We start from the raw sequence: 25,109 nt of genomic DNA on the forward strand, positions 1-25,109 counted from the left end.
GCGTTGTGGTTTACAAAGTTGCAAACTAAAATTAGAAGATAAAATACACTCCCTGTTTGGTGTAGACTGGTTTACAACATTTTTTGTGCACATAGTTTGCGTCTCGAGGCACTTGTAAAAGACTATATTTGCTGGAACTACACATCCCATAGTCCCCTTTTCGTTAGATTCGGGGCTGGCAAATCACGTATGTCGCGCGACACCCTGTTGCTGTTGCTGCCGGGGCAGAAAAAAAACAACAGTCTTCTGTTTGTTTTTTTATTTGTTTGTTTGTCATCTATGTTTTATGATTGTACATTTCTTGTAATTACGTAGGACATCAAAGGTCACAGCGTGGCAACAGAAAAACGCTGCTTTTGGAAGTCAGAAATAAAATAAAGAAAACAGACCTAAGAAAAAGGTACAGCTAGTTAGCCAGCTAACGTTAGCTAGCTGGCTAGCTAGAGATTGATTCCAAATATTTAAAACGACGTCGTCGTTAAAACAATCGTTTTCAGTAACTAGATAGATAGCTTGCAGTCTAGTCAGATTTGTATTGATCCTACGGATTATGTGTTTCTTTTGAAATAGGTTAAAGTTTTGTAACGGTGTTTTTATTATTTAATTTAACGTTATATTTAAAGGGTTTGCGCTTAAAAAAATGGGCTCAATACTCAGCCGGAGAATTGCTGGGGTTGAGGATATTGATATCCAAGCCAATTCAGCGTACAGATACCCTCCTAAATCCGGTAAGTTCTTTATTTAACTGTTCATTATCAGAATGTAGTTTGTGTGCAATTTAGCTAACGGTTAGCTATTATTCCCAAGTGCGCACTGTACGTTCGCTACGTAGCTAGATCAATGTAGCTAGCCCTAGCTAGCTTTCGAATGTTTGTTAACTGACCAGGCTACTAGCTAGTTAAAATAATAAAACAGTCAGCCAACTTCAGACGTTATTCTATTTAGCAATACGTGCTTAACGTTTGCTTCATGGTTAACTAGATAACGTTAGCTAACTTGGCGAATTAAGTTAGCTAAAGACGGTAGCTAGCCACCAAGCTAGCAACTAGAAAAAACAACAACATCAACGTGCGAAGTGGGCAAGCTAAACGATAGCTACACTTCATAACTCATTTATATCAAGTCTTCTACCATATTTTGGTGATGTTTGGGGTTGTACTTTCTATTATTTCTATCTTTCTATTGTTGTTGGCTAATAGAGACCGTGGTTACCTTTGTTACGCCTTACAATAGTAGGTAGTCGTCTTCACATTTCAATCGCAATTTGTAAGACTGGAAGGACATTAAATTGACTGGGTAGAAACATTTTGCCCATGGTGTGCTATTTACTAATGGAATGGTGGTAGCAAGGTTAGCTGCATCAGACGTATCTTGATACCTCCCCGACAATATAATTTGGATTAAAGTCGAGTTCGAACCAATGGTATCATTCTAAGTTAGATGTTTTGTGCAGAGTGATGCCTCATAATATTTCAGTTGCTGCACATCGCAACACCGCGTGTGCTTTGTGAACTGGGCATGACCGTGGAATTCAGTGACTGTGGCAAGAGCACAGCGACAGGGGTGGTTTCTGTCCGGTAACTGGTGATGGATTTCTCACCTGGGGGTAATTGCTGAGCAATGGTGGGACTGAATGGAAAAATACCAGTTTTGTACTAGTCTTGACCGGTAAGGCTGAGCTCCAAGTTGAATTATGCAAGTCTTGTAAAGGGCTCAATACAGGAGACTGACTTTCTTTTATTTTCTTTCTTTCTTTCAAATGGGTAGACTCTGTAGATTTGACTGAAGCAGAGTGAGGTGCACAGCCCTTCAGGGGTATGGTTGTGTGCAGCTTTTTCCTTAGTGGTCGGAAAATACATTTTTGTCATTTGGCAAAATAGAGACATTATAAAACACTTTCCAAGTTAGGACATAGATTTCGACCTCAGTTATGACGTCTTGGCCAGTGGAAGATTTAAGAATGTGAATTCCCATGCCGTGGAGATAGATTTGGTCCACGTCTTGAGATAATCATTGTTTCCAGACAAGCCACTGAAAAATCCCAGCAACTTGTCATTACTCAGGTTTTCATGGTTCAGCGGGTTGCATGATTAGGGGCACATTTTCTGCACAGTTCACTTCTAACAAAATAACGATCCCGGTCGATGTTCCACATGGTTTTGCCTCTCCTCGTGTTGAAAACCTGTTCTTCTTACATATCAAATTCATCATGCAAGTGGCTTATGGTACAAAATATTTACAGGTGGTCAGTATACTATAAATCTGCAAACAGAGGTTCATGGGAACTTGGTGATTTGAAATTACTGCCATTGTGATGACTTTTTGGAATGAGCCTCTGTTCCACGCTCTACAGATAATAAAAATGACTAATAATATTAGAATATCTTCTGTAGGGAGTGGGTTTCCATAATTAAATGTTCAGGTACGATACATATTTCATACCTGAAGATTCCATAATTACCAGGGATGCACTGTATGGAAACACTTTGCCCAATGTCAACAACATATTTGACTGACCATGACCATGCTGGCTGATGTCTAGCTGTTTTACTGCGCAGCAACAGTTTTCACATTCATGGAGGAAGTAGATGGCCACAGATGTCAACATATGAAAGAAACATTTTATTTGTATAGCAAAATATTTCCGCTTGCTTACTTTTTATTAAACAGTATTCAAGTATTAGCCTACTGAGTCTCTGTAGAGCTTGGTAAAAATGTCAATATAAAAAACATTATAAGCGGTTCAGATGACTATGATTAGACTACTCTTTTTGCTTCATTTACAGCATCAACACTTCATGGAATGTGTTGCTTCTGGCACTTGTGGGTACATGTAGCACTTGGGCTCCAGTAGAATTTGATTACTCTTATAGTTATTCTGTAATGAGTTGAATTGACACGTCTTTGCCCATTATTAGCGAATATTTGATGTAGTTATTTCCTACAGCTTGTTGAGCTTGAATGTAGCTATATGTTGAAAAGATTCATAACATATTAAACATTAGAGAGAAAAGGATATGTTCTGTCGATTGAGGATTGTACTGAATGGATGCATGTACTGTGAAGAGAGAGCGTGAGGAATGTGACTCCAGTCCAATTGGACTATATCTTGGATCTGGTGACTTATCATCTTTTATGTATAGATTGCTCACTGTGATTGTAACTAGAAAAAGGAATACATGGAGTTGGAAACCATTGCTTTAGTGTTTTTTAACAGGACTGATTTTCACATTGTCCCACTAACCACTCAAATGTAAGTTCAAGAAGATATATAAATACACTTAAAGCACAAATGAATGTAAACATCAACTGCAAATAAACAGAGTTGTAGTTTATTTCCTTGATTGTCACACAGAGTAGGTTCTTTTGATAATTCGGCCCTAGCTACGAGTTGTCACATTCCTGCACATTGCTCTAATTCCCAGAAATGTCTTTATCGACCGACACTGCAGCATTTCAACAGGGAAGGGCCCTTTTCTTTGTGTTTGTATGCAAAGTCTTGTGGATTTGTGCACCGTTTTGTCTTTGATCTTTGGCTATGAAACATCTGTCTGCACAGTGTTGTCACGGTGATGTTGCAGATGAAAGAAAGCAAAAGTTAGCTCCAGCGGCTTTGTTCTGCGTGATGTGTGACTAATGTACAAGAGCTTTGATATCACTACTTTAATAACTTAACAGATGTCCGATATGAGATGAAGCTTCTTTGAAGCAGGAAAAATGGCCTCAACATTACCTAAAAGTGGCATAATATATTAAAGATACTGGGGATATCAACAACAAAAAAAAAAAAAATCCCCAAAACAAAATACTAAGGTACGCCGTCTGCAAGTAGAACAAATTGTACAAAGCCTTTATTAAAGTGGTCACATAATTAAAACAACAATGACCAACATTTATCAGAGTACTTGTATATGTCGGCTGTGCTTTGCGTGCTCGTTGTAACTGTGACCCTGACGTTCTTGCTTGCTACGCGTTTGTCGTTGATTTTTTTTATTATGTTGCCACTAATGAATGCATTTTGCTGTTTTTCTATATGCAGACAGAGTGCGTCGGTTCTTTGTTTTTTTGGATCCATGCCTGTATTCCCTTACATGTTTTTACATTTCTGGCAATAGATATCCAGTATGTTTTAGTATTGTTGTACCCGCCTACCAAAGAACACCTGTTCCTCTGCCCACCACTAGTTCAGATCCAAGTAGGGCTTCATTCCATTTCTCTTTTCAAAGTGCCATAATATACTCTGGTGTATTTTGGAAAATAAGCTTTGATACAGTTACAGTAACACAATGAATAATGAACAGTCTACAATGGTTCTATCATTTATTATTTCTTTATTTTACATATTGCAGTAAAACTAAGACTCGTTTTCGGCTTCATCTGTGTGTTGTAAGATGGCCTCAGTTCAGGCCTGAGATCAATAAACAATCTCCATTCTTTCCATCTGGATCTTGATAAGAGCTGGACAGTGCATTGACTGATGACATAATATAATTTGTTTTTACGCATGTCAAGAATAAGAGTCCCTGGAGGTCAGTCAGAACCTTCACGGTCTAGTATTGCTTTTCAGCCCGGCAGCCGTGAACACGTTATTCAACCGTTAGAGCAGCCATAGTCCCAATTGTGCTTTTTTAAGTCTCACCAGATTAATGACCAAAGTAACTAGGGTACCGAAATTGAAAAGCATTCTAGGTGTATTTAGTCCAAACCTATTAGTATCAGTAAAAGCTGTCATTACTGAAATGTCAAATCTGAAATTTTAGATTCTAAAATGGATGTGAGCCTAACCAAGGCAGTGAGGAGCTGTTTGGTGTGTTTTTAGTCTGGTGTATGATGTCTGCCCGTTCGATGCGTCACCAGACACAGTCTGCTACTCGATCACAGCACTGCTGGCTCCGTCCCTGAACAACTCTCCGATTCTAACCAGGCCACCTCTCCTTTTTCTTCAAGGAAACTATTTTGCCAGTCACTTTTTCATGGGAGGGGAAAAGTTTGACACTCCACACCCCGAGGGATACTTGTTTGGAGAAAACATGGATCTGAACTTCCTTGGGAACAGGCCTGTGCAGGTAAGACAAGGAAGTGCAACCAGGATTATCTACCAGTGAAGAGGAAATGGCTGATATGGCTCAACATACACACACACTTTGCTGGCTGAGAAAAAATAAAGGTCATAATTGTGTCTTGTGAAGTTCACAGCCCTTCTGTGTAGCGTGTGGTGCTGGCTGGTGTGTGGCTGCGAACTCCAGGCCCCTGCAAACTGATACAGGCTTCAGCTGTCTGGGGCTCTGTTTGAAATGCAGTTTCCGGTACACATTCCTTTCGAGGTCAAAGATTGCAAATGTTTTCATCGGCCGTTTTCTTAGAAGGGTGGTGTTAGAAACGCTGCGCTCTGATTCGCAGTGCCCCTCTAAAGCTGCCATTTATTCTTAAAGATATATTCACATGAAAGCACAACCCAAATCTCCATTGAGCATTCCATAAAGTCCTTTTCTTTTGTTCCTCTCAAAGCAGGTCAGCATGCTTTTTATTCCCATTGACCAATGAATTGTGATGAAACCTATACAAAGGCGTGAGGTCACCAATGACACGGATAAAGTGAGCCCTGTCTTTGAAAGCCGCATGTCCTAGCTGCAGGCAGATAGCTTGTTTCTTTGTTGAAGAGCCTGACTGCAGTGTGTGTTCCACCGTACCCCTTCAGTTCCCTTACGTGACGCCCGCTCCACACGAGGCCGTGAAGACCCTGAGGAGTCTGGTCAACATCAGGAAGGACTCCCTGCGCCTCGTCAGGTACCGCCGCAAGGCCTCGCACACTCAACACACATCTCGCCCGGAGGTCCTCTAATAGTGTATATATTCCGTCTGCCATCCACTGCCGTCTGTGAGCCTCATTGCCACACTCCTGAATAAGCCCATCCACAGTAGTCACTTCTTTCTGTCTGAATGTCACGGTTCTTTAGAAAGCAGGAAAAGGCGCTCTCACGGCCTTAGACCGAACAACCTTGCAGAGGACACAGAGTGAAATGGCTGTATTATGCCGTGTTTGAGGAATGAATGCTGGTTGTGTGCTTGGGTGCTTTCTCACAGATATAAGGATGATGCTGACAGCCCTACAGAGGAAGGAGGGAAGCCCAGAGTGCTGTACAGTGTGGAGTTCACCTTCGATGCCGACGCCCGTGTGGCCATCACCATATACTGCCAAGCCTTTGAGGAATTCACCAATGGAATGGCACTGTAAGACTTCTGAGACATCTATAATGATAATAATAATAATTTACTTGCATTTATATAGCACTTCTCATACTTGAGCACTTTACAGTGATGAGGGGGAAACTTGTCTCAACCACCACCAGTGTGTTGCACCCACCTGGGTGATGCAGCGGCAGCCATTTTGCGCCAGAATGCTCACCACATATCAGCTGAGGTGGAGAGGAAGAGAGCACTTATGTAGCCAATTAAATCAGGGGATGATTAGGTGGCAAGTTGAGAGAGCCAGGTTTGGAATATATAGCCAGGACACCAGGGAACCCCCTACTCTTTGCAAAGTGTCATGGGATGTTTAATGACCGCAGTGAGTCAGGACCTCGGTTTAACGTCTCATCTGTAATGCATCTGCGTGGAGCTCTACGGTCTAGGGGGGCTGAAAGGATCCTGACACAAATGAATTTAGTAGTATGTGCCACCACACAATGTTTGTCTGTGGTTATTTATGCCTACGCACATAGATTGATGGAGAGGTGTACACATAAATGCATAAAATTTTGCAGGTCATCAGCCTGGTTGGCATATTCATAAAACTGCATCACAATGAAAGTAACAAAATTAAATAATGCCATATTTTGCGGTAAAAATGAATTAAATAAAATGAGAAGGAAAAGGCGAATCGCACGGCTCTTCCTGGTGGCATTATTTGAAGCCGGAGGCGCCTCACTCAGACACTCCGCCCAGCAGGGCCCTTAGCAACTGTTAATCTCCATGGATACCCTCTGTGGAGGAGCCGCGCATAAGCAGTTGTGTGATTTGGGCAGAGAGAGGCAGGTACTTGTGCGAGAGCTTTGTTCCATTTTACTGTTTTTTTTTGCCGGCATAATTCAGAAAGGTGTTTGTCATGAGGAACTTTGGCAGTAAGTATGTACATTTAGTCATCAAACATGCTGTACACATAAGGATTGGAGCCTTTTCCTGTTGGTTGTCTTTGACCCATGTACCAGAGGTCAACCTCTCTGAAATGTGTTGCTTTTGTTGCCCTTCATTACGTTTCAATTCCATTACATTAGTCATGCCTGACCATTTTCAAATATGGCAACAACTCCCAGTGGACATTCCCGTTGGTCATTCTGCAGTGCCCTCCTGACTGTTAGTGGCTGTGATTTGATGTCCTCCACATTCTGCTCTTTTCTGGGTATTGTGTGAAAGTGATTTTCCTCTCTCGAAGGTACAACCCCAAGAATCCCACGATGGTATCAGAGACGGTGCACTACAAGAGAGGAGTGAGCCAGCAGTTCTCTCTCCCGTCCTTCAAAATCGATTTCTCCGAGTGGAAGGAGGAGGAGGTGAGCACTCCTGTGAGGTTTTTAGGCCAGCAGACAAGATGGCTGCTACCTCAAAAGCACATTCTCTTTCTTTCTGTGTGATGTTTATCTGCATCCCTCTCGGTCTCTCTCTGAATGTCTGTCGTAGAAACCTGTAGTGTAGAAGGGGGCACGCTGGGGCACATTTCCTCCCAGAAAGCTGTGTGAGATGTCAGGGTAGAGCACACACGCAGCTGGCCTGGAGTTCTCAAACCCAGAGTGGGAAATGCCAGACTCCTTTGTGGTCTCAGTGTTGTGTAACATTGAGGGGGGAAATGAATTTGCCGTGTCTCCTTTTTCCTTGCCTTTCCCTATGAATGGAATATGATCCCACAAGACCCTTCACTGGATTAGATGCAAGGCAGAGCACAGCAGTATTGATTTTAAGATGGAGATGATTGCTTTCAAAGTGTGTGGTTAATACACAACATTTTATTGCTTTTTAAATATTACACCTGCTTTAGCCTGTCTTTTATATGGAATGTATAAATATGCCATGGTCCCTGGGTATCAAGCTACAAGCTACACGCTATGAATGGTGTTCAGGGAAGGAGCTTGTGATTGTATTCTCTGGTCACTTCCCCATCATTAAGTACCTGTTGCATGGTAACTCATCCAAATTGACCACCATGAAGCCACATAACTGAAGCATGCAATTGACAGAAATCATGAGAATTTAGGTAATAAGCTACATTTACTGAAGGGGTCCAAAGTGGCCTGAACACTGCTTACTTAGGGGGCGACAGATGTGTACCGCATTCTAGAATATTTCATTTGAATCAAGTACTATCTAAAAGCATATATGTAAACACATGAACTGTTTCCCCCCCTCTGCAGCTGAACTTTGATCTCGACAGAGGAGTCTTCCCCATGGTGATCCAGGCTGTGGTGGATGAAGGGGATGGTAGGTCTCTCAGAACATCTGAGATTTGTACTCGCCCTGTAATTACTGTAGCTGTCTGAATTAATCCAGAACGTTCAGATTTGCTCTGCACCATGGGCAGACACATTTCTCCTGTCTTCTTATACAACACAAGCAGTGACCCACTTCATTGTACAATTAGCCTTCTTCATTAACAAAACTGCCTCCTTTTACAGAAGTCACGGGGCATGCTCATGTACTACTGGCGGCCTTTGAAAGAGTGAGTATGGCCTTCCGTGCCGCATATAACCCAGGACATAAATTCAGCTCTGTTGGTCTAAAATGGCTGCAAGACCAGCAACCGCATATACAAATATTTTATGCCCTCATCCATTATTACCACTTGCCTTATGTTGACTTGTATTTTAATGTTTGTTTGTAAATGTATTATTAAATATAAATGAAGTTTACACTTGCTTTACTGGACTATGAAGTAGCTAGCTTATTGTCAGAGTAAATTGGAGAGAAAATGTAGAATTGGTGCTATTGCTGACCATCTGTGGAGCCCAGTGATGTTATTTTGTGGACTCTTCAGGGCTGTTCAGTCCTGAGATTATTGAGAGTTTCCTCCCATCGTGAAAGCCATTAGGTCCTGTGGAAAAGGCGTTGCCTTTAATCAGCTCGGAGGAACCCTCAATAACCATCATCTCTTTTCTGTTATTTGACAAAATATAAGGGATGTACAGGCCTGGTTTAGTGGCTCTTTGGCCACAGGGAAACAGAATGTGAGACAGAGATGTAATTTGTAATTGTGGGAAACTAAACGTTGTCCTCCTCCTTATATTTGCAGCATGTGGATGGCAGTTTCTCTGTGAAGCCTTTAAAGCAGAAGCAGATAGTAAGTAAATACATGTCTGTCTGTATACTTCAATTAAAGTGCCGTTTAAAAAAAACCCAGCTCACTTGCATGTAATGCGGCCATTGTGCTCATACTGAAACAGCCAAGTTTTCCATTAAGTGTTTGTCCTGCTGCCTCCAGCTCTGCGTATAACCTCAGTTAAACATCAACCCCGATTTGCTGTGGTTTATGCCCTAAAGATAGGAAAGAAATGGTTGAGTGGAAAGACTCGCCATGGGGTCTTGCCAAAAAGACAAAGTAATGTAAGTAGATACTGACTCAGAAGACATTCCATGTGATGTGATGTCATTCTCACAATGACTCCATTATCCTTACGCCGAGAATGTGCCGTCTTTTCTCTCTCGCCGATCAGTTAAAATGTCTTGGTCATAGTGCCAGTCTGAAAATGGAAGCCTTTCGTCAGTGCACCGAGTTTGTTTTCACTCATTATCATACCAAACTTAGAGGTGGTCTGTAAAAAAAACAGCTGTCGCTCATGGATAATTATAGGCTCTGGAAATGCACAAAAACACAGGCTCGGCTCACATCGGCTCAGAGACTGGAGGCAGAGTGACTCAGAAAGCAAACTCATGAGTGGAAGCATCAGCTAGGAAATGTTCAATCTCCACGGTCATGGTGTGATTGCTGGCTCATTACTACTGTGAGTCCGACACAGCCAGCTGCCATTTCCCTCATTTTAGCGCGCGCGGCTAGTCTGAGCGTCGCCTCCAAAATGCTGTGAACGCCAGTGGATCATTTCTGACCCATTTTGAAAAGGAATAGCTGATGTTTTATTCAAAGAATAACTGTGCTGCAAATGATAAAACACAAGTGCCGTAGTATATTGTTTGTAATGTAATATACAGGATATCTATTAGGACAGCTGGTCTGTTCCTTTAGCTCTGTATTTCAGCACATTGGATTTGAAATGAAATGATGAAATTGAGGTTAAAGTGCAGACCGTCACCTTTAATTTGAGGGTATTTACTTCCATGTCGGCTGATGCATGTAGGACTCGCATCCCTTTTCATACATAGCACCCCCCTTTTATGTGTCCAAAAGTAATTGGACGATTGGCTTCTCTGCTGCTTTTGAATTGTCAGGTGTATTCAATCGCTTCCTTTGTGCAGACATACGAAAGCTTTCAGTGTCTAGTCTTGATTCTAGGCTTTTGATTGCCTTTGGAGTCTGGTATTGTCATTTGTAATCATGAGGATCAGGGTTGTGCCTATGACAGTCAAGGAAGCCAGTATGAGGCTGAGAAAAAGCTGCACTGATTGTATGAAACGAAACATTAAATATATTTTCCGGACATATGGCATGAAATTGATCAGTGTTGCATTATACAGTGTTATATTAGCATCAAAGTGCAGCCTTCAGCCGTCTGTTTCATGTCAACACCTGAGCTGGCATAGCATCCCTTTTGATGCCTGATCTCACAGGCGAGCGTCTCTGTGTGTCCTGCAGCTCCCGTTAGCCTGGCGCTAAGCTAAAGCGCTGCTGATTTACGTGGGTTTTCTTCTAATCGGCCCTCTGTGTGAAACCGGGGTCCAGTGGCGTCTACAATTAGCGAGGTGCTGCCTGGTGCCAGCATTTCTTTGGACGAGAACGCAATTGTATTTTTCTCAGGGTAGTCAAGAAAAACAAAGGCATATTTTTGGCACCATCCTCCCAAACAAAGTGGCAGCTGTTGCTTTCTAAGGTTTCAGTGGAAAGAATGTCCAGTCTTGGGTTATAAATGTGAACCAGATGGCTGTGAAGCATTTGTCATCGGCTGAGACGGGTTTCTCACCTAAGTGACCTGCCTATGAACGAGCCCTCTGTTGCCGTGCAGTCTCCTGCTTCACCTCCATTGATTTTTCGCTCAGGTGGACCGTGTGAGCTACCTGCTCCAGGAGATCTACGGGATTGAAAACAAGAACAACCAAGAAACAAAGGTAGAGCTTTGCATAATAATAGGCTACAACTGTTTAATCGTCTTTTTAAAAACGTTTTATTTTCCCTTTAGTTTAATTGCCCCACGCAACAGCATGAAGTGGATAACAGTATCTGTGGGATCAATTGTCTGTCTATGGAATTCTCTCAGTGGTCTGCAACCCAGGGTCTGCTGGCTTTTGTTTAAGATTAGCACTCAGTTCTAACCCAGACTCCGATAACCAGGTGAGGTCGCTTAACTGTGTAATCAACTGCTCTAATTGATTAAAACCAGCAGACCCTGTGACCCTGTGGGCCCTCCAGGACCAGAGTTGGAGACCCCAGGTCTAAATCATGCTTTTAAGATAGATTATATGTGCACCGTTTGAGGTATGTCGAGTTAAACACGCTGCGCTCGTTTGATTCGCAGCCGTCGGACGATGAGAACAGCGACAACAGCAACGAGTGCGTGGTGTGCCTCTCCGACCTGCGAGACACCCTCATTCTGCCATGCCGGCACCTGTGCCTGTGCAACTCCTGCGCAGACACACTGCGCTACCAGGCCAACAACTGCCCCATCTGCAGACTGCGTGAGTACCGGCCTGAACTGCCGGGGAGAATGTTCCGGAGAAGTGCTGCGGAGAATGTTCCAGAGAATTCTGTGCGGGTGCCTGAAACTTTCACTCTCCACCTGCCTTTATGCTTCAAACTTCCTTATGCTGAGACCTGGGGGTTTATCAGAATATGTATCTATGATTATTATTATTTTTTTAAAACTGGTCCAGTTATTTCAGTGCAAAAGGCGCTTGCCACAAGCTTTGTATGCTTGCCACAATGACCATAAGTTGAACAGGGCCTGTGGTGATGAGCCAGTTGGCTTTGTCCAGTTTGAGCAGTGTGCGGTTCATTTGCCAAGGGTTCCTCCGATTACCTCTGGAGAAGCCCCCTCTAGCTACTGGCCATATAAAATATTTATACAAAAAATATTAAATATTCATTTGATTGTTTGGCTGTAATGTCTTGAGGTCCTCCAAGTGTTTTAGGACCCAAGTATTATTGATGTATTTGGCTTCAATTATTTAATTATTATTTAATTATTCAACTGTAATAAATGGGCCGAGGAATGGTATGGCTTGACTTCGCTGTTAGGAGAAATGTGTTACCGTTTGAACTGTGCGAAATGGAGACCCCTGGTGGTAAGCCTGTGCCTTGGTAACCATAGCAGCACTGAGACCATGGCTGTGCTTTGCTCCTGTTCTGATCTCTAATGCGGACCTGCAGCGCCTGCATTACGTCTGTATTATTCCCTATCAGTTTGGAGTAAGAGATTGTTTACCTTTCTTAAAGGTTCATGCATTGTGATATTTTCCTTGATTGATTGGAATTTCCCCAGAGGAAATCTGATTGAGAACTAAAAATAAACACAAATTGTCAGCTATTTTAAAAGGCCATTGTCTATAAAATACCATGCCGGCAGGCTTCACCGGTGATACGGTGTAACTCCGCATTGCGGTCGTGGCAGCTGCACAAATATTTGTGCGACTGCCCCTTTGTCAAGGTAAAAATGAAATCAAGCAATGAGAAGGAACAAAATGGAGGTAGAGTGAATGGCGTTTGATGAGATATGACACTGTTAGCGGTGCGCTCAGCCTCCCTCCCCCCTCTCCCCAGCTTTCCGAGCCCTGCTCCAGATCCGCGCCGTGAGGAAGAAGCCCGGGGCTCTCTCCCCCGTGTCCTTCAGCCCCGTCCTGGCTCAGACCATGGAGCACGACGACCACTCGGTACGCTTTCTGCACCCCTCTGCTCCCCGCCTGCACCCATCTGTACACATCTGTACCCCTCTGCACCCCACCTGCACCCCTCCTGCACCCCTCCTGCACCCCTCCTGCACCCCGCCTGCACCCCGCCTGCACCCCTCCTGCACCCCGCCTGCACCCTTCTGTACACATCTGTACCCTTCGGTATTCTTCTGTACCCTTCTGTATCCTTCTGTACCCTTCTATATCCTTCTATATCCTTCTGTAGCCTTCTGTACCATTCTGTACCCCTCTGTACCCTTCTGCCAGGCGCGGTCTGCTGGTTTACTTCCACAGCCAATCATGTATCATAAGGGAGATCAATTATAAAGTCAACAAATAAAACAAAAAATGTACGCTCCTGAAAATCATTAATATTTTTGAAAAACCGAACTGATCATATCTGCAAATGATTTAATGTAATGCGTAGTCATAGAATTGGAGCCTAGCATTTCCATAAAATATAATACAAATAAAGAGTTTCAGTTATATTAATTTCATGGTACATTCATATTTATAAAAAAACTAATTGACAACCATGATTATTTTCCAATTCTGAATCGAAATTGAACCAAACTCAAAAACACTAATCGCTCCTCAGCACTACTTAATGAGCAATATAGTTGCATCACCCAGCTGTGAAATATTTATCATGCATGCTAAATACCAGTGTTTAACGGTGATCAATCAATATCATCAACACATTCTCCAAAAATATGTTATGAAAACATCAAACAGAACGGGGACATAATCAGCAGACATATGGGCCGCCGCTAATCAATTTCCCCCAGCCTGCTGCTGTCAGCAGAGGCAGAGAGGGGACAGGTTAGTGCACCTCACACACCACCCTGCAGTCAAGCACAGGAGTGCTGAGTGCACTTATTCTGTCTCTCTGAAGCAGCCCTGTCCCTTTGGCGCTGAAATAATGGTATTTGGTAAACAGAGAAGCCTTGGGGATTTCCAGGCCTGCACTGGGACAGTAAATGGTGTTGTTTGGGAGCATTTCAGCCAAGGAAAGTAGCAGGCTGTCTTAAAAAGACAGCCTACCAATCTTTCTCTGATCTTTACTACATGGCTTGTGTTTGTTTCTGGAGTGGGGCAGAGAGGTTGTATCATCGTTATGTGACAATGTCTCTCACTCCTTTGTGTGAGTTTGTGAGCAGTCTCGGTCTCTCACTCCAGACCTCTGGACGTTATTGTGCGAGTTTGTGAGCAGTCTCTCTGTCTCTCACTCCAGACCTCGGGATGTTATTGTGCGAGTCTGTGAGCAGTCTGTCTCTCACTCCAGACCTCGGGATGTTATTGTGTGTGAGTCTGTGAGCAGTCTCTGTCTCTCACTCCAGACCTTGGGATGTTATTGTGTGTGAGTCTGTGAGCAGTCTCTGTCTCTCACTCCAGACCTTGGGATGTTATTGTGTGTGAGTCTGTGAGCAGTCTCTCTATCTCTCGCTCCAGACCTCGGACAACATCCCCCCGGGCTTTGAGCCCATCTCCCTGCTGGAGGCCCTGAACGGCCTGCGCTCGGTGTCCCCTGCCATCCCCTCCGCTCCCCTTTATGATGAGATCAACTTCTCGGGGGGCATCGGGGACCCCCTGCCCCTGTCCGGCCGGCCGCTGGGCTCAGCCGAGCGCTCTGGGGACGCCGGGCTGCAGAAGGGGAAGGTCAGCAAGTCGCCCGACAGGTAAGCTCATCTGTTACACGGCATGGTCGCAGTGCTGCCACGACGTCTGTGGACTGTACACGGTTCTGTGATGTCAGTTAGTTTGGTTGGGTTCCTAGGTAGGCTCTGAATCGGTCTCAAATGCAGCGGCTTGTAGCCTAGTGGTTAAGGTAAACGACTGGGACCCGCAAGGTAGACGATTCGATCCCCGGTGTAGCCGCAATAAGATCCGCACGGCCGTCGTGCCATTGAGCAAAGGCCCTTAACCCTGCATTGCTCCAGGGGAGGATTGTCATCTGCTTAGTCTAATCCACTGTAGGTCGGATCTGCCAAATGCCATTAATGTAATGTAATGTATGGTAGCTAGCCAGCTAGCTAGGCTTTCTTTGCAGGCAGTAGTGATGGTCTATTCAGATAGATGTCAATTTTAGTCATTGATTTTTAAACACACTGAAATCAATAGCATTAAGAGATGTCAATATCGAGTGTGGATCACAGTATTATGTTGAGTTAAAGTTCTCTGAGCATCTCTCACGTGACCTCAGGTTACCTACTTGGCTAACTTTAGTATACATTATTTAGCTTGCAACATTACATACTACAGGACTTGAGTTTAAAATATATGAATAAAAAAGGTATACAGGAAGTAAACATTTAAATATGTACTCTACCGGTCTAGGCTTGGAAAGTAAACTGGCAACAAAAAATATGTTTATGAAAATAAGGCCCAGACTGTTCCATTAGTATTGGAGGCACTTGAGCTGATTGATAAGACCACCCAACACAGGAGGGCAGATGCGCTGAGCGAGAGTTATAACTGAAAGCACGAATGATTCTGAAGGTTATCACGCTCGCAGGGTTCAGTGTATTTATTTCTGCCGTGGCTCTCAGTTGTCTCCTGACGGCCATATGGTGCAATAGCTCTGCTGGGCCCCACCTGTCATTAGCCCTTAGCCCAGGGAGAGGGCGAGGAGCTCCATGTTTGTGTCAAGCTGTGAGTCCCTCACAGAAACCACGGTGTCCGTGTCCAGCGCTGTACGAGGGCGACATGTCAAGCTGTCCTTGGCAATGGATCCGACTGGCGTTGCTGACTCACAGCAGCCTGCGGAGAGCCGATTTGGGACGACGTTGTGCGAAGTCTGTCTTGTGACCATAGTGTTGTGTTTTGCACGAAATGTGAGAATGTAGCAGTTAGAGTTCAGCGTTTTGAAGTATAAAAAGGTTTACCACCGGCACTGAAAAAGTCAGCCGTGGAATTATGAAACGCTAAAACTTTTTGTAATTGTATTTCTCTGACAGGCCAGTGCTTCATCTCAGAGAAATAAGTAATGTCCGCTTCCTGTCCGTGTAGTATTGCGCATACAGCTGCTCAGTGGTAGAGCATGTTTGGGTATGTTGAAAGCTGTTGGGAAACAGGCTGACAGTGTGTTTGCCTCCTGCAGCACCCTGAGGTCCCCGTCGTCCCCCATCCAAGAGGAGGATGAGGAGAAGCTGTCGGAGGTCTCTGATGCACAGCCTCACGCCCTGCTGTCCAGCAGCCTCGCTTCAACTGAGGTCAGTCCCTCGCACTCCTATCAGCACAGTCTCGCCACTATAGTCTGTCAACACACACTCACCATTATAGTCTGTCAACACACACTCACCACTGTCGTCTCCTATCAGCACACACTCACCACTATAGTCTCCTGCCAGAACACACTCACCACTATAGTCTCCTAGCAGCACACACTCACCACTATAGTCTCCTATCAGCACACACTCACCACTATAGTCTCCTATCAGCACACACTCACCACTATAGTCTCCTATCAGCACACACTCACCACTATAGTCTCCTATCAGCACACACTCACCACTATAGTCTCCTATCAGCACACACTCACCACTATAGTCTCCTATCAGCACACACTCACCACTAGTCTCCTATCAGCACACACTCACCACTAGTCTCCTATCAGCACACACTCACCACTATAGTCTCCTATCAGCACACACTCACCACTATAGTCTCCTATCAGCACACACTCACCACTATAGTCTCCTATCAGCACACACTCACCACTAGTCTCCTATCAGCACACACTCACCACTAGTCTCCTATCAGCACACACTCACCACTATAGTCTCCTATCAGCACACACTCACCACTATAGTCTCCTAGCAGCACACACTCACCCCTATAGTCTCCTGCCAGAACACACTCACCACTATAGTCTCCTGCCAGAACACACTCACCACTATAGTCTCCTGCCAGAACACACTCACCACTATAGTCTCCTAGCAGCACACACTCACCACTATAGTCTCCTATCAGCACACACTCACCACTATAGTCTCCTATCAGCACACACTCACCACTATAGTCTCCTATCAGCACACACTCACCACTATAGTCTCCTATCAGCACACACTCACCACTATAGTCTCCTATCAGCACACACTCACCACTATAGTCTCCTATCAGCACACACTCACCACTAGTCTCCTATCAGCACACACTCACCACTAGTCTCCTATCAGCACACACTCACCACTATAGTCTCCTATCAGCACACACTCACCACTATAGTCTCCTAGCAGCACACACTCACCCCTATAGTCTCCTGCCAGAACACACTCACCACTATAGTCTCCTGCCAGAACACACTCACCACTATAGTCTCCTAGCAGCACACACTCGCCACTAGTCTCCTACCAGCAAACACCATAGTCTCCTAACAGCACACCAGTGTCCAATAGCACTCCACTCAACCCACAATGCTCTGCTCACTTCAGACAGTCACAGCTACCTTCTCTCTGCAGGCTACAGCAGCTGAAGAAGCACCAGAGTCGGTCACTCCTGATGAAGGTGAGGCTATGGGATCTGGGGTGGATTTCTATACTAAATACTACTATGTGTATTACATAGTGAATGCAGGCTCACGTTGCATAGTTGGGAATTCTTTTCTAAACGCCTGAAGTCATTCATTCTACCTGTGGTTAGAGGGTGAGGTCACCCATGACTTAATCTGACTAATAAATAAGAGTGAAGCCCGTGGCATTCTCAGTCAGTCATCGGGCGTGATGGCGTCAGCTCTTTGTGGATACGGTTGCCGGTGTCTTTTCCGCGTGCTCATGAATATTTGACTGTCGCCACCCCTGTGCTGCAGAGGACCGGCCGCGCTCGGTGACGGAGATCCTGCAGGACTGCAGCAGTGAGCACAGCTGCCTGACCAAGAGCGACAGCGACCCCCCCGTGGAGCTGTCTCTGCCAGGTGAGCCGTCCTCCACAGCTCTGTCCTTTCCGCAACTCGCGTGTGACCGTGTCCTGTTCCCCCCAGAGAGCTCTGTCTGTTAATGTCCAGCGGTATCTTTGGGTATGACATTACATTACAGTTACTTTACTGTTATTTTGCTGATGCATTTAACCAAAGTGACAGGGACCAATCCCCCCTGGAGCAATGTGGGGGTTAAGGGCCCAACCTTAAGCTGAATTTATCATATTGCGGTATTTTAACACATTCAGCTAGCTTGGTGGAGTTAGGCTTGGGTAATAGCAGTGCAGGTTGTAGTGCCTGATGGGAATGTTATGATGGGTTGTGGTTGTATGCCCAGTTTAAAGTTAGCAGGCTCTGGGCTGTGATGGTATGAGCAGTTTAAAGTTAGCAGGCTGTGTGCTGTGGTGGTATGAGCAGTTTAATGTTAACACACAGCCTGCTCTCAGCCCTGGGCTGTTGTGGTATGAGCAGTTTAAGGTTAACACACAGCCTGCTCTCAGCCGTGGGCTGTTGTGGTATGAGCAGTTTAAGGTTAACACACAGCCTGCGCTCAGCCCTGGGCTGTGGTGAGGGAGAGCCACAGCAGGTCGTTCAGCTGCTGTGAGTGCTGGTGAACCGCCTGGGGCTGTGCTAGGAGTTCCATAAGCACCAGCTGTCAGCAAAATGGCCGACTACACACCTCGGTTTGGCCAGATACCTTTAGACAAATATTTAAGGATTTTTTATTTTTATTTTTTGAAAGCAAAAATTTTGTCAATGTAATAAATAGGCTCCCCACTGCTGGCTACCCTTCTCACCTGGCTGAGTACTGTAACGTGATTGTGTAGGATCTTTCAACATAGGATTCATTTAAAGGGAGCAGCAAACTATGATCCGTCTGTAACCTGAATGACTGATAGACTAATATTTGCCACATCCTGCCTTCTTGTCTGTAATGTTTTATTGACCCATTAACAAGTGAAAACAAAATTGACTGCTGTTGGCTAATCATTAGGGGATTGTTTTCATAATTATTATTATTTTTTTTATTATAATTGCAATTTGGACTATTTTATGACTTCAGGGGTAGACTGGAGGGTATTTCCGGTATCTATGTCTAAAAACAGTATCACTGGACCCGAGGATTCATTCTTCCCTCCTTCTTACCTCCCTTGTTATCTGTACTTGCAGTGTTTGTGCTTCAGCTGCAATTAAAACTTTGACTGCCTCACAATTGCTGTGGTGTACTAAACGCATGTGATGGATGTGAACTAATACACAAGCTGACCAGGCACCACTGCAGGTGCTTTTCCCCTGTGTTTCTAACTCTGAATCTGTCTCTCAGATCCTGACTCTTACCGTTTGAGCTGTTTCCGTTTCTGCTCTTGTCCTCTCTAACTCGCACGCCCTCCCTGCCCTGCCCTGCCTCTCCCTCTCCCTCTGGCTCTGGCAGCCCTGGGCCCTGACTCCTGCTCTATCGGTATTGAGGAGTAACTCCGGTAGGTGTGCACCTCTGTCTCCCCTCTCCCCTCTCGCGTCTCGCGTCTCTGTGTTACCCGACCCTTACAGCTGCTGCTGGGGGGAACCTTCAGTTCTTTCAGTTGCCATAGTTCTTTCATTTTTTTTTTTTGTGTTTTAATAGAAATTACTGCATGTTTATACAAATTTAATGGGTTTCATGTAACAGAATTAAAAACTAAAAACGAATTAAAAAAACATCACAAAATTCTAAGATGTGAATTGCAATAGAATTCACATCTTTGAATTTTTTGATGTTTTTTTAGTTTTCTTTTCATTTTCTACATCAGAATAAAGTTATGTGCATGAGTTTTGTAGCAGCCTGTTCAGCCTCAGTCTCTTTCCATTTGCGTAAAGGATCTGTACTCGGTGTGATCAAGTCATGCAATGGGTATGTTTAACTTGTCCTTGTGATCGGTGTAGGCATCGAATATGGCTGCTCCAGACCCCCTGGTACCCCTCTCACTCTCTCTCACTCTCTCTCTCTCACTCTCTCTCTCTCACTCTCTCTCTCACTCTCTCTCTCTCTCTCTCTCTCTCTCTCTCTCTCTCTCTCTCTCTCTCTCTCTCTGTCTGCAGGGTCTTCAGAGTCCACAGAGAGTCTGAAGAGCCAGAGCACCAACAGCTCCAGCCAGCCCCTCCTGTGTCCCCCCAGCAGCCTGCACATCGAGGACGGGCAGCTCACCCCATAGACCGCTCATTTCTGCCCCCACCCGTCCCACAGCCCCCTCCAGCACCCCGGCCTCGCACGGAGCAGCGCGGGACACGGCAGCACCGCTCCTTCCTCACCGCAGGGGACCGGGCGGCCATCTTAGACCCCCTGCGTTCTGGTCCCAGCGGCTCAAACGAAAGGCAGACTTGTCTGCTTCCCCCTTTGGAAGCAGGGGTTAGTCTCCCATGATGCCCAGCTCCTTTTAGGCTTTAACTGCTTCTAAAGTAGCGGTGGTTTCCCCGTCTCTGTCCTACCATTGGCCATTGTCTTTGAGGTAGTCCGCACGTTTGGGTCCAATCTGCGCCCTGAAGTTGTCCTAACTCTAAAGTGAGAACCAGCACAAACCACATGATCGACATGTTTGACTACACCGCTATATGAAAGCACAACGCGTGCACATATTGTCAGTTCTAAGCGAGCAGGATTAACTAGCCGCTGGATAACAATGCTAACCATGCTCACTCATTTTGTTATTGTTGTTAAACTGTCGTTTGGATATTATATAATGTGCTTGCGAAACCCTGGATGAAGTTGTCTTTGTGATATTTTAATCTGGGTGGTGACCCCATTACAAACTCCTGTACTATAGTTCTTTGAAGTAATTATGCAAATATAATATTGCTTGAATTTAACTATGAACTGACTTCATTTAAACTCAGTCAAGGCTGTTATTCCTCATTGTCTGAGGTGACTGGAGAATTGCTGACCCACACCATTGATTTTCATTTTTTTGATTGAAAGAAACATTTTTAAATAACACTAGGTTACTGAAAATGCCAGTCTCTCTGGTGTAATGTGCCAGTAAGTTTAGTCGGTCTGTCTTTTTTCCTCTTGTGATTATGAATTAAGTAGCAGTCACTACATAACTTTAAAATGTTTCCGACCAATTAGTAGCTTTTGGTCACGGCAACATCTTGGTTGCAGAGAGGAGACGGTCTGGTTTTATGTCACAGAATGACTTTTATTTTCAAAGAAGCGACTTCGCTCTATGCATTGCTCAAACTCACTTGCTGGTTGAACTGTAATTTTCGATTAATTGGGTGGACATTAAGTCATGACCTTTTTTCCTGTCACACAGCTCTACTTGAACCATAAACAGCTCAGTATGTAATACCTATACATGCAGTGACGGTGGGTCCAGCACTGCTCCAGCTGCTAATTACAGACTCTGAAGATTACAGTGCTTACAGTACGGTGTACTACACGTAAATATAACCGATGACTAGTATGTGTTGTAAAAAGCTGTGATCCACCCAGTTAACCAGTTTTACAGTTTGTGGTGACCAAGGCATTGTTTCAGAAGTTGGGACACGCTACCACATTTAGAATGAATCAAAGCGAAGATGAACACTAATGAACTCTGATGAGTTTTGTCAGAATGGGATGGGTGTGTTTCAAATTTGCATTTGCTCCCAGTTAAAGACTGAAAAGTGTTTAAAAGCATATGCAGGTGGTTGGGGAACCAGGGGGTTTGCCTTGCCCCGCCCGCTGCTTAAAACTGGCCGCGGGTCATTCTCTGCCCTGTGGTGATGTGTAATATGAAACACTCGCTCTGCCGCCCTCGCCCCTGTCCGCCACGCACGCCTCGACTGTTGCAGTGTCAGCCGTCCTCGCTCCCGTTACCGTGGCATTGTGTCAATAGCTGTATCCGTGCCTTTAAATTTAAGCTAAATTGGCTGATGGTTGTTTTGTGCTTCTCCGCTTTCGTTGAAAAGTAAGACGACATGTTCAAAAGATGTAAAGCTGCCTGAACCCTAGCCTTTTGCGAAAGGCCTCTTGTCCAAGGTTTATTCTTTTTTTTTGCCTAGTCCAGTAATATCTACCGATGCGTTATGCTGATTTATATTGAGGCTGCCTTCTGTTAAACTTCTGTGTAAAATATCTACGAATACATTGTATCAGAGAACTATATAGTCCAACATAAATAATGGTCGCAAAAAATGTGTTCTGTTCGTGGATGTTCCTGGATAGTCCATAGCCGTGATAGTTACTCGGATTGAGCGGAACAGTAGTCAGTAGTCCTGAGTCCTCTTCTTTCTGTCTGCCTTTTGCTAGCACTTCTGGACCATTCATATCGGAAAAAAAAAGGAAATCTTAAAATGTTGTAAATAGATATGTGAACTTTTTTTAACCAAAAAAAGGGGGCACAAGCAAAGCATAACTTCTATGTAGAAGGTGGAGATGGTTAATGAAGGAGCTCTCCCAAACGAATGGACCTCACACCTCCACTTTTACACAAGCTTGTCATTTGTAAGCGAACGAAAGAACCAGTGATCTGTGCATATTTTACTATCTCCAATAATCTTTATTTCTGCTTCCACGGTAATCTATTTGAGAGCTATCAGCTATCTATCACTCTGCATGTGAACTTTAGGAGGTGCATATTCATCATTTCAATGTAGTAGCGTAGTAGTGCCTTTTTATGTTAAACAGTACAATGCAGTGTTGGATCATTCATGGTTCGTGTGTGCAACACGTGGAAAAGTACATGAAATATACATGTTTTTTAATGAAGACATATTCAATTCAGTATTTTTTTATTGAAAGTTGGCTGAAGTAACAGGAACAGTCCTGCTTATTTGCAGACTAAGCACTTGTTACAGTTCTTTTCACTGATGGCCACATATATTTAAAGTTCGACTACACAGGAGGTGTTGTGTCGGTGTAAAAGCAAAAATCTTTTGGTTCCCCTGCAGTCATTTTTAATGGGTTTAGTGGTTTTACTCGGTGGGAGTTTGTGGAGGAGTGGTTCAAATTACCCGTATTTGTTACTTGGAAGAAGAAAAAAGAATTGAGGATATTTCCTTTGTCATTTGTAATATTGTACATATATGCAGTATGATTCAACCAGAAAACTGATTTTTGAAAAATTAGAGGAGGAAAAAACCTTTAAGTACATTACTGTATGTGCACATTGTGATTTGGACTTCTTATGTTGTGCATTCATCTATTATGCTTTCTTTGTTAAAAAAAAAACCTGATGTCCTTATAATACTTATTGATTTGCTCGTACGGTTTCTTAATTGTTCATGAAAATGACCCTCTCTGGAGTTTCAGATTTTTAGGCATAATGTTTGATTATCCTTTCCTTGATGAGTCCACCTTGCATTGCAGTAGCTTGGAAAACCAAAAAGAGGAACTATGTGATTCTAGTGTGAACTGTGAAACACACAAATAGAGATTCAAATTTATTTCACACAGTGTTTGAGTATGCATCACATTCAGAATGTAAAATAAATATTCTGAAATAATGGAAAATATGGATAATCAATATGGTTACCTTAAATCTGTTCAGCTCCAAACCATAACTGTTTTCTAAACAATTTGTTTTGTTCAGTTTCTAAAATTATAATAAAGAAATATACACTAATTATCTGAGTGTTTCTTCCTTTGAATTGTCGTTTGGGTGAAACCGTTGGAACAAAGTGGGGATAAAAAGTATTGAATGCATTCATAATCTGAATTGTACTCTACCCAGCAGCCTCAAACAATGAAATATAACTGGATCCACTGCTTTTGCAAAATATAGCCACTAGAGGGCAGTATATTCTTTTTGGTGGCTTTAGCCACAGCTTCAGAATTTAGGATGGTAACAAACATGAAAATACTGCTCAGTTATTTTGCAGTTACTCCAAATGAGTTTGTATTAGTGAATACGCAATTTCATTTTCCATACTGTATACTGCTCTACATGTGTTGAAGTACATTTAACTTGGACGCTCAGGAAATTGCTTCTGTACATTTATCTGAGGAGATGATGACCTAGTCTATTGAAGTAAGCCTACCTGTGAGTGCAGCAACCAGCTCTTGGGTTTATTACATAAGAATATTCATTCTCCTATGAGGAGAAGGCTATGACAATCATCCTTTTCTGTCTCCAAGAATTACACTCTTCTTGGATTTGGTTTCATCAGCGTGTACTGTCTAAAATAGCCATCAAAATATAAGTGACCACATTTTTTGTATCAATATTTCAATGTACATTGTTCAATGTTCAAGAATCCAAAAATGAGGAAACGGTAGCATTTTAGGTAGATGGGCTGAGCTAACACATGAGGAAGGAGGTTCTCTGAGTCAATGAAAATATCTATCAGCTTTTAAATGTTTGTGTGGATGTTCCAGATAGTATTTATCACTTTTATTAGTAGGCTACTAACACTTCTTTGGGTCAGTTGTGATTTCAGATCATTGCTATGTAGGCTACACCATCGAAGAGACCGTTGGATTTGATCTGTTCATCTCATGTAGAAGAGGCCCGTAAATCAGAAACCATTACTCAATACTGCAGAAGAATATCTTCGTACTTACTAAGAGTTCTTGTACTTAATGTACATTGTATTGCGTGGTCTACAGCTGTTTTACTTCGTTTATACGCGTAATGTTTTATGGTCTATATAGCCTACATACTGAGGTAGTTTTAACAGAACTTAACGTACCAAATTAGTTATCGTTTGTTGTTGTTTTTTAATCTTAATCTCATGAAGCACAAACTATTAAGTAAAAAGAAAGCAAAGAGAATAGCGTTGGCTACGTGCTGCCTATCGGTTACCCAATTCATTTGATTGAATGCTGACAACTCTTTATTAGCTACTCGGTGGTGTCTCCTACAGAGTTCACAATGGCTATGGAATGTTGAGGACAAAGTGCACCACAAGCGGGGTTTGTGGCGCCAGTTTTTTAGCGCTGTTGCACCCTGAGTTGCCGGCTACAGATTTGGCACTATTATTACGGCCACATCACTCACCTTTCAGTCTTGACACTAGGAATCATGCCTTCACGTGAAGCCTTGTGTCTGCTTTTATCTTCACCGATCAGTGTCAAAAGAGGAAAGCCCACGCGCCATACAGCCTTATGCACACGTACGTGTTTCCCTCCTCCTTTAATTAGGGTTTTATTCTTAGAACAAAGTAGCCTGCAATACTAGCCTGAAGCAGTTTACAATGC

General features: G+C 43.6%; 1 protein-coding gene across 2 annotated transcripts; it reads left to right on the plus strand.

Moving 5' to 3' along the window:
- Window positions 1–186: 186 nt before the first annotated feature.
- On the plus strand, window positions 187–23,535 carry mgrn1a (mahogunin, ring finger 1a). 2 transcript variants are annotated; one of them, XM_061231313.1, is made up of 17 exons: window positions 187–728; window positions 4,948–5,066; window positions 5,699–5,787; window positions 6,085–6,231; window positions 7,433–7,550; window positions 8,406–8,472; window positions 8,667–8,710; window positions 9,281–9,328; window positions 11,197–11,265; window positions 11,673–11,832; window positions 12,914–13,023; window positions 14,494–14,720; window positions 16,142–16,253; window positions 17,502–17,547; window positions 17,849–17,953; window positions 19,389–19,434; window positions 20,033–23,535. In XM_061231313.1, the coding sequence occupies exons 1-16, from the start codon at window positions 641–643 to the stop codon at window positions 19,427–19,429; spliced, it is 1,590 nt and encodes a 529-aa protein (XP_061087297.1). In that variant the 5' UTR covers window positions 187–640; the 3' UTR covers window positions 19,430–19,434; window positions 20,033–23,535. The 2 variants fall into 2 exon arrangements, with proteins under 2 accessions (XP_061087297.1, XP_061087296.1); XM_061231312.1 differs by lacking the exon at window positions 19,389–19,434.
- Window positions 23,536–25,109: the final 1,574 nt, after the last annotated feature.

This window comes from Conger conger, chromosome 2, assembly GCF_963514075.1.
Source record: "Conger conger chromosome 2, fConCon1.1, whole genome shotgun sequence".
NCBI classification, from domain to species: Eukaryota; Metazoa; Chordata; class Actinopteri; order Anguilliformes; family Congridae; genus Conger; species Conger conger.